This window comes from Molothrus aeneus, chromosome 29 (genome assembly GCF_037042795.1).
Source record: "Molothrus aeneus isolate 106 chromosome 29, BPBGC_Maene_1.0, whole genome shotgun sequence".
In the NCBI taxonomy this organism is placed as follows: domain Eukaryota; kingdom Metazoa; phylum Chordata; class Aves; order Passeriformes; family Icteridae; genus Molothrus; species Molothrus aeneus.
The window spans coordinates 2955515-2967877 of NC_089674.1; the positions used below are offsets into that span (position 1 = coordinate 2955515).

At 47.6% G+C, this 12363-nt stretch overlaps 1 protein-coding gene across 2 annotated transcripts in view; it reads right to left on the reverse strand.

Moving 5' to 3' along the window:
• UNC5D (unc-5 netrin receptor D) overlaps positions 1-12363 on the reverse strand; it is a 121515-nt gene that overhangs the window by 61805 nt on the left and 47347 nt on the right. For both annotated transcript variants that reach the window (XM_066567468.1, XM_066567469.1), the window contains exons 3-4: positions 4270-4413; positions 457-560 (exon numbers count right to left, since the gene is read on the reverse strand). In XM_066567468.1, coding sequence (XP_066423565.1) covers positions 457-560; positions 4270-4413 — 248 coding nt within the window. The remainder of the gene's footprint in view (positions 1-456; positions 561-4269; positions 4414-12363) is intronic.

Genomic DNA, 12363 nt, shown 5'->3' on the forward strand with positions numbered 1-12363 from the left:
GCCATTTTAAGGCACCCCCATGGTTTTCCTGTTAAGATCCAACTCTCATCACAAAAAGCCTGTTTAAAGCGAAGCCAAACCCCACCAAATTATTACTTGCAGCAGATTTTCTCTCCCCAGCAACCATTTATCACAATATTTTTAGGTTTGCCTTTTACTTTGCCTTGTTTTTTTTTTTTTTGAGGAGGAAAGTAATTCCTGGGAAAATGTGCAACAATCTGCTTTCAGTTTGAAAGCACGGGGCTTGAAAATCGTCTGAAAACCAGAATTTCCCCGCAAAACAGTCCAGAATTTGGATAAAAAGCCACGTTTTTGTAAAGCTAATGAATCAAAACGGGACACTCGAAGCGTTCTGGGGGAGAAGAGCAGCAGCACCAGCACTGGACAGGAGCTGAGCCCTGTGCTTCCCCCATCCCAAAGGTTTTCCCTGAGCCCCTGTGCCCACCCCAAGCTCACCTCGGCGGCGGGGACACCCTCGGGGGGCCGGCAGTGCAGGACAATCATCCCCTCGATGGGAACCTCCTTGCCCTGGGGGTCTTGCTCGAAGTTCTTCCGTAGATCTGCAGGGTTGGGGGAAAGAATTCATCAGGATTGGCAATCCTTGGATGGAGGAATTCATCAGGATTGGCATTTCTTGGAGGGAGGAATTCATCAGGATTGGCAATCCTTGGATGGAGGAATTCACCAGGATTGGCAATCCTTGGATGGAGGAATTCACCAGGATTGGCATTCCTTGGATGGAGGAATTCACCAGGATTGGCAATCCTTGGATGGAGGAATTCACCAGGATTGGCAATCCTTGGATGCAGGAGTTCACCAGGATTGGCAATCCTTGGATTCAAGATTCACCAGGACTGGCTTTCCTTGGATACAAGAATTAATCACAATTGGCAATCCTTGGATGGGGGAATTAATCACAATTGGCAAACCTTGGATGCAAGAATTCACCAGGATTGACAATCCTTGGATTCAAGACTTCATCAGGACAGGCAATCCTTGGATTCAAGAATCCAGCAGGACTGAAGAAGCTGACACTGCCCAGACAGAATCCTGTGTTTGAATGGAATTTATGCATCATGGATGAGGTGTATGAATGTGCAACAGGCTGTTGCTTTTAAGGGTTAATCCTCTGTTAATGTGGGTCCTTTTTGGGCTTATTTTGCCCAGAAAGAGGTACCTGGACTGTCTGTAACTCTTTGTTTTTATTGTCTCATATTGTCCTAATCCAAATTGTCCAAATTATTATGACTCTTGATTATATTGCTATTTTTATAACCATTTTATTACTATTAAACTTTTAAAATTTTTTAAAAACCAAGTGATTGGCGTTTTGCACACTGCTGGAGGATGTTCCTTCAGGAGCTCTCGTTGCGTTCCCAGTGCCTCAGGCTCCACGGTGGGGATTTACTGACTTCATTCCCTGCCTTGCTCACAGCTGATGAAATACAGCCCTGGCACTGCATTTTCCAAAATGCATTCAGAATTATCTGAGCAAGCTGCTGCCTGCACAAAGATGCTCACAGTGCCTGCACGCTCCTTTCCATGATTCTTTGTTAACGTTGATTTTTTTTCCCCCCTTCAGACAACCAATTTCTTTTCCAGTGCTCCCTTTAAGAAGGCAATCATTAACAGCTGGGCTGCTCTTGTGCCTACAAATGCCTTTATTAGGGTGAAAAATGGGGCAGGATCCTTTGCTCTGCCTTCCCCACTAGCACAACGAAATACTCACCTGCTTCTTCGGAGAAATATAAAGTGCTGCAACACTGTGGATTTGACTCACAATTCAGAAACATCGGGATTTCAGCGCAAAATCAAAAAAAAAAGGGGATGAAATAAAGCTGCCGGTTCCTCAGAGGGGCTGGGAGAATGTTCTGGGTTCTGCCAGAGATTGGACCTGCAGGGTCTCACCCCTGATCCTCCCGGGGTGTCCCCCAAGCCATAAATCCCACCCCAGCGCGTTCCTGCTGTGCCTGAGGAGCCCCTTCAGCTCTGCCCCCCGGAATTGCTGCTTTCCCCATCAAACCACTCTGCTCTGAGCAGGAAAACAGCCCAGGAAGGGGCAGAGAGGAGCTCAGCTCCCACACAAAGCCTCCAGGCCGAGGTGAAGAGCCTCTCCAGAGCACTCTGGGGTTAATGGGGTCTTGGGAAGAATTGCTCCCACAGTGAGGGGTTGAAAAGCCCCAGCACACGGCGCCTCCTGCTCCTGCTCACGCTGAGCCTGGCTCAAATTGCCATTTTGTGGGGCTGGGAAATCACAGCGCGGAGAAAAGTCAATAAAAATTCAATTCAGATAAAGGTCCTTTCAGCTGGGCAATGCAGGGGAATTATTGGCTCAGTGTTATGACAGTTAATGCAGTGAAATAAAAAAATTGAATTTACACGTATTTAGACATTCAGACTGAATCAGCCAACAAAAAAAAAAAAAAAATCCGCCGTTAATGAAATGAAGGTTTTCTTACACTGTCCTTTTACTTCTGACAAATGTTTGTTTTATCCTGTTAAATGTTTACCCTGGTAAAAGACACCTTTTTATATTGTCAGGAGCTGCTGGAGAACTCCCTGGAAAGTCTCGCTTCAGGTTCTCCCTTTGCTGCTGCCCCCCTCTCCCAGGGAATGTTCCTCCCCGCTTTCAGCAGGCTGCACCCCCTTTCCCAGGAGAGGAAAGGCAAGATCTGACAAGGGAGCTCCAAGGAAAAGGGCTCAGCACACACTGGGGGAAGCAATCCCTGAGTTCTCCTCTGGCAGGGGCAGTGTCAGGCTCGGGTTCTGCAGGAAAACACCCCAGGTCTGATTCCAGGAATGGGATGAGGCTTGGAGCAGCTCCTGGTCACAGCTGTGTCCGGGGTCATGTCCCTGCTGTCCCTCTGACTGTAGGGCATTTGGAGCATTTCCCTTTTTGCAGCTCCCAGTGACAGTTTTGTGTTTGGGGTCCTGTCCCTGCTGTCCTTCTGGCTGTGGGGCATTTGGAGCATTTCCCTTTTTGCAGCTCCCAGTGACAATTTTATGTTTGGGGTCCAGTCCCTGCTGTCCTTCTGACTGTAGGGCATTTGGAGCATTTCCCTTTTTGCAGCTCCCAGTGACAGTTTTGTATTTGGTGTCGTGTCTGTGCTGTCCTTCTGGCTGTGGGGCATTTGGAGCATTTCCCTTTTTGCAGCTCCCAGTAACAGTTTTGTATTTGGGGTCCTGTCCCTGCTGTCCTTCTGGCTGCGGGGCATTTGGAGCGTTTCCCTTTTTGCAGCTCCAGCAGGGTCTGTGAGTGGTGCGTGATGACCCCACAGCACATCAAGGACATGAGGAGAGGAAGATCCCCCCCCATCCTCCCCAAAGCCCCATGGACAGCAGCTCCATGGTTTGTTCCCTGCCAAGGCCAGCTCAGGGCCCTGCAGGGTTCCCATGGCAGCCTGGCTCTCTTTGGGATGCCTTTAGCCCAAGAAGGAAGGGAAGGTGTTTTTCCCTCTGCTGACACCTGTGATTCCTGCAGGGACAGAGGGGTTTGGCCACATCCACTTGTGTTTAATCCCAAAGGCAGTGTTTCCACCTTTCAAAGCCCCAGAAGAGCGGGGTTTATTTTCTGTGTTTCACCCCAAAAGCAGCATTCCCAGCCCCAGAAGGGCAGGGTTTATTTTCTGTATTTCACCCCAAAAGCAGCATTGCCACCTCCCAAAGCCCCAGAAGGTTTATTTACTGTATTTCACCCCAAAAGCAGCATTCCCACCCCCCAAAGCCCCAGAAGGTTTATTTACTGTATTTCACCCCAAAAGCAGCATTCCCACCCCCCAAAGCCCCAGAAGGTTTATTTTCTGTGTTTCACCCCAAAAGCAGCATTCCCACCCCCCAAAGCCCCAGAAGGTTTATTTTCTGTGTTTCACCCCAAAAGCAGCGTTCCCAGTCCCAGAAGGGCAGGGTTTATTTACTGTATTTCACCCCAAAAGCCCCAGGAGGTTTATTTTCTGTATTTCACCCCAAAAGCAGCATTCCCACCCCCCAAAGCCCCAGAAGGTTTATTTTCTGTGTTTCACCCCAAAAGCAGCGTCCCCAGCCCCAGAAGGGCAGGGTTTATTTACTGTATTTCACCCCAAAAGCCCCAGAAGGTTTATTTTCTGTGTTTCACCCCAAAAGCAGCATTCCCAGTCCCAGAAGGGCAGGGTTTATTTACTGTATTTCACCCCAAAAGCAGCATTGCCACCCCCCAAAGCCCCAGGAGGTTTATTTACTGTATTTCACCCCAAAAGCAGCGTCCCCAGCCCCAGAAGGGCAGGCTGTACTCACAGGCGATGCGCACCGACGCCTTCCTGCTCTTGGAGGTGCCCAGGTGGCTCCAGGCCACGCACTGGCACCAGTAATCCTCAGGGCCATGGAAATCCTCCACCTGCTGCCTTGTCACGTTGATGGAGACCTCCCTCACCTTCAGCCCTGAGCGGGGAGAGGCAGAGAATCAAATCAGCAGCGACACAAAGCTGTCCTTCAATCAACAATGCCACCGTCGCATTTTCTGAAAAATCCTCCTTGCCCAGGGTTTCTTCTCCTGGGAAGCTGAGAAGCCTCAGAGAAAAAATGAAAACAATAATTCTCTGATTTGCTTCTCCTGTGTTTTGCTGCTCTGAAATGTGGTTGGAGATTGTTTATCCAACATGTGAATTGTTTTTACTTAATGACCAATCACAGTCAGGCTGTGTTGGACTCTGGAAGGAGTCACAAGTTTTCATTATCATTCTTTGTATCATTATCATTCTGTCTGTATCCTTTCCCTATTCTTTAGTATAGTTTTAGTATAGTATTCTTTAATATAATAAATATAATAAATATAATAAATATAATAAATATAATAAATATAATAAATATAATATAATATAATATAATATTATGATATAATATAATAATAAATTAGCCTTCTAAGAACACAGAGTCAGATTCATCAATTCCTCCTTCATCCTGGGGACACAGCAAATACCACACTTTTCAATCAAGGCAAAGCCTTAATTACTTGCACAATGATGTAGTGCCACTAATTAAATTCTGTAAGATGAGCGGGTCATAGTGCACTGGGTTCCAGGAATTGCCCCTGTCACCGTGGTATTTGATGCAAAATCCCTTCACCAGGATTTCTTCTTCTGGCAAGATGAGAAGCTTCAGCTTCTCCATATTTTGTTCTTCTGGAATGTGATTTGGAGAATTGTTTACCCAGCATGTGAATTGTTTTAATTTAATGACCAATCCCAGTCCAGCTGTGGCAGGACTCTGGCCAGTCACGAGTTTTTATTATTTATTCCTGTCTATTATTGTTTTATTATTTATTCTTGTCTGATGTCTCCTTTCTTTTTCTTTAGTATCATTTTAGCATATCATTTTCATATAATATTATATGCTATGCTATGCTATGCTATGCTATGCTATAATATAATATAATATAATATAATATAATATAATATAATATATCGGCCTTTTGAGAACTTAGGGTCAATTCTCATCTCTCACCTCGTCCTGGGGACCCTCACAACACCACAACACGCCCCCACCATGATCTTTGCAACTCTTCCCTCAAAATCCTCGTCCCTGGTGCCTCCTTCACCCAGAATGTTTGTCTGGATTCAATCCCAGTACACTAAAAATGTCTTTAAAGGACATCTCCACGCCCTTGCAAACCTGTGGCCCCTCAGCCCAGAGCCCAAAGGTAAATCCCAGACTCCAGGATCCTCCCCCACCTTTTCCTGTGGCACCCCTGGGATGTTCCCCAGACCTGCAGCCACCTCGGCATGGCAGCCTTGGGAGGGGAAATCCAACCCAAACCTGGCACTGGGAACCATTTGAAAGAGTCAGAAAAACATGAAACGAAAATAGAAAACATTCAGGCCTTGTTCTTCCTCCTCTCTCCTCCAGCACAGTCCCCAGGCTGTTATTTCCCCTCCACTGGAAATGGAGGCAAACCCAATCTCACCGTATTTCATGCCTGCGGAGTTTATAAAGCAGCAAGGATTCTAAACCTGAACTCCATAAAAATTGGCTTCCACTTAATCTCAGGCATCATTAACAGCTGGGCAGCCCCTCCTCAAAGGTGCTGGGAAGTCACAGTGCTCCTCTGGCAAGAGGAGGGAAAGGGCTCACTGGGGATGCTCCAAGAGGGGAAGCTCAGACAAGCTTTAAATCCTGTACAAAAATACAGAATATTTGATACTTTTCCAGCAACAGCAATAGGGGATTTTTACTTCTTTTCATTAAGCCTGGCTTACAATGAAACCCAAAGACAGGGACAAACCCTCGACAGCTCCCCAAGTTGTCTCCAGAATCCCTTCAGTGCCTCAAATATTTATTCCCATGCAACAAACAAGCACAGGTTTCCTGGCTGCTTTTTGTTTTCCCCCCGTGTTGATGCCATTTTTAACAAAACTGTTTACAAAGCCTCCCTTTATTTCCTGACATGGAGACAACAAACCCTGAGGAACAAAGGCTCTGCCAGAGCTCCTGCCAGGAAAATGCACCCCCTGAACGAAACCATCCTTGCTCTGCCAGCCAAAAATCCTTGGATTCTGGCATGAAAACGTTTTGCAGAGTGATCTGTCCAGGTTTAAGGTAAGAGAAGCTCCAGGGAGCTCCCTCAGAGGGGGCTGGAGAGCTGGGACAGAGCAGGGATGCCCTGGCTGAGGGTTTGGGATCCCATTCCCACCAGGAGCAGCTTCCTGGGGGAAAACCCTCCCTGGATTGTGCAGAGCTGTGCTGACCCCGCTCACACCCCCAGCCCCTGCTCCCTTCCCTCCTGGGGATTTTGGGAAGCAGCAAAGAGAGGCAGAGGTGTGGGAGCTGCCCCTGCTCACGACGACAGGATTTTGATACCGAACAAGAAAAAGTCATCACTTGATGATGAATTTTGGAGAAGCTGAAGCCATTTCTTGGCTCCGGGGTGCTGCAAATTTCTGAGCAGGCGTCAGTGAATTCAGGCATTTACAGCTCCAGATTTATTAAGGTGGAATATTCTCCAGCCCAGCTCTTCCTTTCATTGACACGGCGTTTAATTAATCTATAAATCAGCCTGTATTTAATGTGGCAAACAAAGAGCACACACGGTTTGGGGAAGCTGGTGGTTCAGCGTTTTGAGAATGGGCCAGGTAGGAATTCAGGTCCGCTTAAAGGTCTCCCAATTCACCCATTGACAAAATAAATGCATCCAAAACTGCAGAATCTCGGAATTGTTGGGGCTGGACGGGACCTCTGGAGAGCACAGGGTCTTTGGGGGAAGTTGTGCTTTGTTTATGGAGAAAGTGCAGCTATTTCCATTTGTTTTAGGAATAATGACACAGAGCAAACCTATTGGGAGGAGAGGAATATTCTCCATTTATCACCCCCGTATTTCACCAGTGTTAGGAAAATGAATCCACAAACACCAGAGGTTTGTGTCCAAAAAGGAGACAGAGGAGTCCTTTGACTTTATTCCAATCAAGGCAGAGCCATGGGGCATCCCCTGGGGTCTCTCAGAGTTTTGGAGGATGCAGCCTCCCTTTTTATCCCAATCTCCAGCCACATTTCCCTTCTCTCTTTCCCCATTTCTGAGGTACTTGAGAGGTTCAGACTTCCCAGAACTCCTGATACCAAAGATTCTCCTCTAATGTATAACCCTCCCTTTTCATTTTTAATTCTTATGGAATTTAGGGGGCTTCCCCCATTTCTGAGGTACTCGAGAGGTTCAGACTCCCCAAACACCTGCTGCCAAAGATTCCCCTCTAATGTATAACATTCCTTTTAATTTTAAATTCTTACAGAATTTAGGGGTTTTCCCCATTGTTTCTTTCATATTTCGATGTCTAATTTTGTTTACTAGCAAACCTAAAGTTTATTTGTGAAAGCAAATCTCTTTTTCCATTCATCAATCCGTGGAATCCTTCCCGTTGTTTCTTTTATCTCCCAGTGCTGGTTTTATCTATCAGCAGCCCCACACCTTGTTTGGAAAGACAAATCCGCTATTCCTCTCAACCAACAAACACATCCACCTCCCCTCTGCACCTCGGGAACCACCGGGAAAATCCTTCATGGGGAGTGACAGCGGGTGAAAAATCCCTGCAAATCAAAGCAGGCACCTCGTAAAGCACCGCGACATTTTACCTGCGCCTCCAATAACTCCAATAAGCACTGCGAGCCCGACCCTTTAAATTATTGTGCAAATTAGAACCATCATCTTTTGTTTTACAGTAGAGCCGTGCAGAATATCAAGTGCTGGCTGTGGCACTGAAATGCTAATGGGCTCTGCTGGATGCTGGAGCTGCACAGACCCGGTGCTGGCAGCCGATGAATAATTGCTCTCCGTGTACTAAACACAACGGAGCTGCAGAGAACTTCGGCATTTGTCAGCTTTATTTGTTTAAATGAGAAAAACACTGACAGCAGTTATTGCTGTAATCCTTCCAGCTATCAGACAAGGAAACTCTGCGAGAGCGGGGCTGAGCCTCTGCTCAACCCCAACCTGAAATAGCCAGGCAGGTTCTGGAGCATGCAGGAAATGCAGCAGAGGGAAATTAATCAGCCCTTAATTACCACACTTTCATCACAGCAGCATCCACGAGATTGGTCTCCCTTGGCGAGGCAGAGCACGGAGAGAACAAAGTCCCTGCTCTGCCATGCTGGGGAATAAACAGGAAAAGCAGAGGCAGAGCAGCAAAACCACCACGGGGACACTCCGGGTAAAGCCTTCCAGACATCCCCAGAGTCCTGCAGAACCCTCCCTGTCCTGCTGCTCCTGCTCACAGACACTCCTGGGCCACACTGAGGCCTTTATTTTCCTCATGTAAAATGTTCCAGGCATCCCCAGAGTCCTGCAGAACTCTCCCTGTCCTGCTGCTCCTGCTCACAGACACTCCTGGGCTGCCCTGAGGCCTTTATTAATTTCCTATAAAACCTTCCAGATGTCCCCAGAGTCCTGCAGAACCCTCCCTGTCCTGCTCACAGACACTCCTGGGCCACTCTGAGGCCTTTATTCTTCTCCTGTAAAACCTTCCAGACATCTTTAGAATCCTGCAGAACTCTCCCTGTCCTGCTGCTCCTGCTCACAGACACTCCTGGCTTGGTCTGAGGCCTTTATTTTCCTCATGTAAAACCTTCCAGACTTCCCCAGAGTCCTGAAGAACCCTCCCTGTCCTGCTCACAGACACTCCTGGCTTGGTCTGAGGCCTTTATTTTCCTCATATAAAATGTTCCAGACATCCCCAGAGTCCTGCAGAACTCTCCCTGTCCTGCTGCTCCTGCTCACAGACACTCCTGGGCTGCCCTGAGGCCTTTATTAATTTCCTGTAAAACCTTCCAGATGTCCCCAGAGTCCTGCAGAACCCTCCCTGTCCTGCTCACAGACACTCCTGGCTCGGTCTGAGGCCTTTATTGCTCTCATGTAAAACCTTCCAGGCATCTTTAGAATCCTGCAGAACCCTCCCTGTCCTGCTGCTCGGGCTCACAGACACTCCTGGGCCGCTCTGAGGCCTTTACTCCTCTCCTGTAAAACCAAAATCATGGAAATCTGGGCTCTGTGCCCATCATGGTGACAAAGCCACCTGTGGGGAGTCCCAGCCTTGGGACACCCCGAGTGCCACCGCAGCCCCTGTGCCAGGAGCTCGGACACTTTCCCTCCATCCAGCACCAAAACTCCTCCAGCCTGGGGCTCTGGGTGCTGTTTCTCACCACTCCTCCCCAACCTCTGGGGATTTTGATGCCTCACAAGCAGTGGAAAGATGCAGAGGCTCAGACCCTGTCGGTGCAGCGAGGGCCCAGAACCCCCTTTAACCAAAATCCCCGCTTTTGGCACCAATCCCAGAGCAGTTTTCCCAGCTGGAGCAGACCCAGGCTGTGCCTGGGGACAGACTCAGCTGTGCCCCAGACTGGACTCCAGAAACTGCCCATGAATGTCAAAAACCCCAACAGCTGCTGGTCCCCGGAGGCTGAGCGAGAGTTCCAAAGGAATTCCTGGCTATGGATGGGATCCTGGTGACAGAATTCCCCTCAGTGCTGCCTCTCTCTGCATTTCTGTGCCCTGAGGACCCTTCTGGGAACACCAGGGCACTGCCCTGCAGTGGGTTTTGTGTTCCAATGCCAAAAACCCCAACAGCTGCTGCTCTGAAGGCTGAGGGAGAGTTCCAAAGGAATTCCTGGCTATGGATGGGATCCTGCTGTCAGAATTCCCCTCAGTGCTGCCTCTCTCTGCATTTTTGCGCTCTGAGGATCCACCTGGGCACTGCCCTGCAGTGGGTTTTGGGTTCCAGACAAGTGAATGCCACAAACCCCAACAGCTGCTGCTCCCCGGAGGCTGAGTGAGAGTTCCAAAGGAATTCCAGAGGAATCCCTGATGGGATCCTGGTGTCAGAATTCCCCTCAGTGCTGCCTCTCTCTGCATTTCTGTGCCCTGAGGACCATTCTGGGAGCACCTGGGCACTGCCCTGCAGTGGGTTTTGGGTCCAGAGCTTTGGGGCATCTCCAGCCCTGCAGCATTTCTGTGGCGAGGGGGTGTGAAAAATGTGTATTTTATGATTGGCTTTTCGCAAATATTCAAATGAATATTATATGTGTTGTGTTAGAAAGTGATGCTGTATTAATTCTCTTAAGTAATGTGTTAAATATAGTTTTAGGTTATAACATAATGTTAAAATAGAAACTATGCTATGTAAGATACTTTTTTTAAAGAAAGGACTCGCACTGAGATAGCAGCCACCTAAATCTTTCAGAAAAAGAGAATTTATTGCTCCCTTATCAGGAAAAACGAACTTCTTCCCACCTTGCTCATGTTAGGATTCAGAGGAAGAAGCTGACACTGCCCAGACAAAATCCTGTGTTTGAATGGAATTTATGCATCATGTATGGGGTGTATGAATATGCAACAGGCTGTTGCTTTTAAGGGTTAATCCTCTGTTAACGTGGGTCCTTTTTGGGTTTATTTTGCCCAGAAAAAGAGGGCAAAAGTGGAAGACCCGGATGTCTGTAACTCTTTGTTTCTATTGTCTCATATTGTCCTAATCAAAATTGTCCAATATTTTTTACTCTAACTATATTGCTATTTTTATAACCATTTTATTACAATTAAACTTTTAAAATTTAAAAACCCAAGTGATTGGCGTTTTTCACAGGGGAGCTGGCCAGATGAATTTTCTCCCAGCCCAAACCCTGCCCTGCTGCTCCGTGTCTCAAACCCCAACGTTACTGATGTCATTTAAACCCCACCTCGTGTTACCAATCTTGGTTTGTTCTGTTATTAACCCAAAGCTTAGAAAACATAATTGCAGCACTCACAGAGAGATTTTCTGTAACCATATGGAAGGAAAGCTTTTAGGGACGACATTTCTCCCATATTGATTCAGCAGTGCCTTTAGAAGTAAAGGTTATGCCTATTAAATTATTTTTGAAAAGGTAACTGCGAAAATTAAAATTCATTCAGATTAGCATTTGCAAAAAAAAAAAAAAAACCTTCTAATACGAAACTTCTTCAGAATGTGTCACTTCAAAAGAATGCCAAGCACTACTTTAAGAGGTGTAACTTCTTTTTAAATGGCATTTTTGCCTCTAAAAAAGGAATTTCTTGTGTTGCTGGAGAAGGTGTTGTACACAGAGCGCTGCTGCCAAGGCTGGGGGTTGCCTAGCAATGCTGGGAGAGGGGAGAGGGGAGAAAGCAATAACAGCCAGAATTGTGGAGCCACAGCATCAAATTGCTCTGCAATAGTTCTCAGCTGAACGAGAGGAGCTGATAAAATCTCCTGATCACTCCCAAATCTCTCCCTTCTCCTTCTCTTCCCTTCAACACCCACTTGGCACTGTGGATTTCTTCCTGCTCAGGTTATTCCCACCCCAATTCCTGCCCTGGCTGGGGCTGGGGGCAAACCCCAGCGTCCAACCCAATAAAAATCCCATAAAAACTGGGGCTGGGGCCAAACCCAGAAGGACTCATCAAAAACTGGGGCTGGGGGCAAACCCCAGGGTCCAACCCAATAAAAATCCCATAAAAACTGGGACTGGGGGCAAACCCAGCAGGAATCCCCCAAAAACTGGGGCTGGGGGCAAACCCCAGGGTCCAACCCAATAAAAATCCCATAAAAACTGGGGCTGGAGGGAAACTCCAGTGTCCAACCCAGCAGGAATCCCATAAAAACTGGGACTGGGGGAATGTCAGGATCCAGCTCAGCAGGAATTCCATAAAAGCTGGGGTGGTGGGGAAACCCCAGGGTCCAATCCAACAAAAATCTCATAAGAACTGGGGCTGGGGGCAAACGCAGCAGGAATCCCACAAAAACTGGGGCTGGGGGGGGAATTCCAGGGTCCAACCCAGCAGGAATCCCATAAAAACTGGGACTGGAGGGAAGCCCGGGGTCCAACGCAGCAGGAATTCCATAAAAGCTGGGGCTGGGG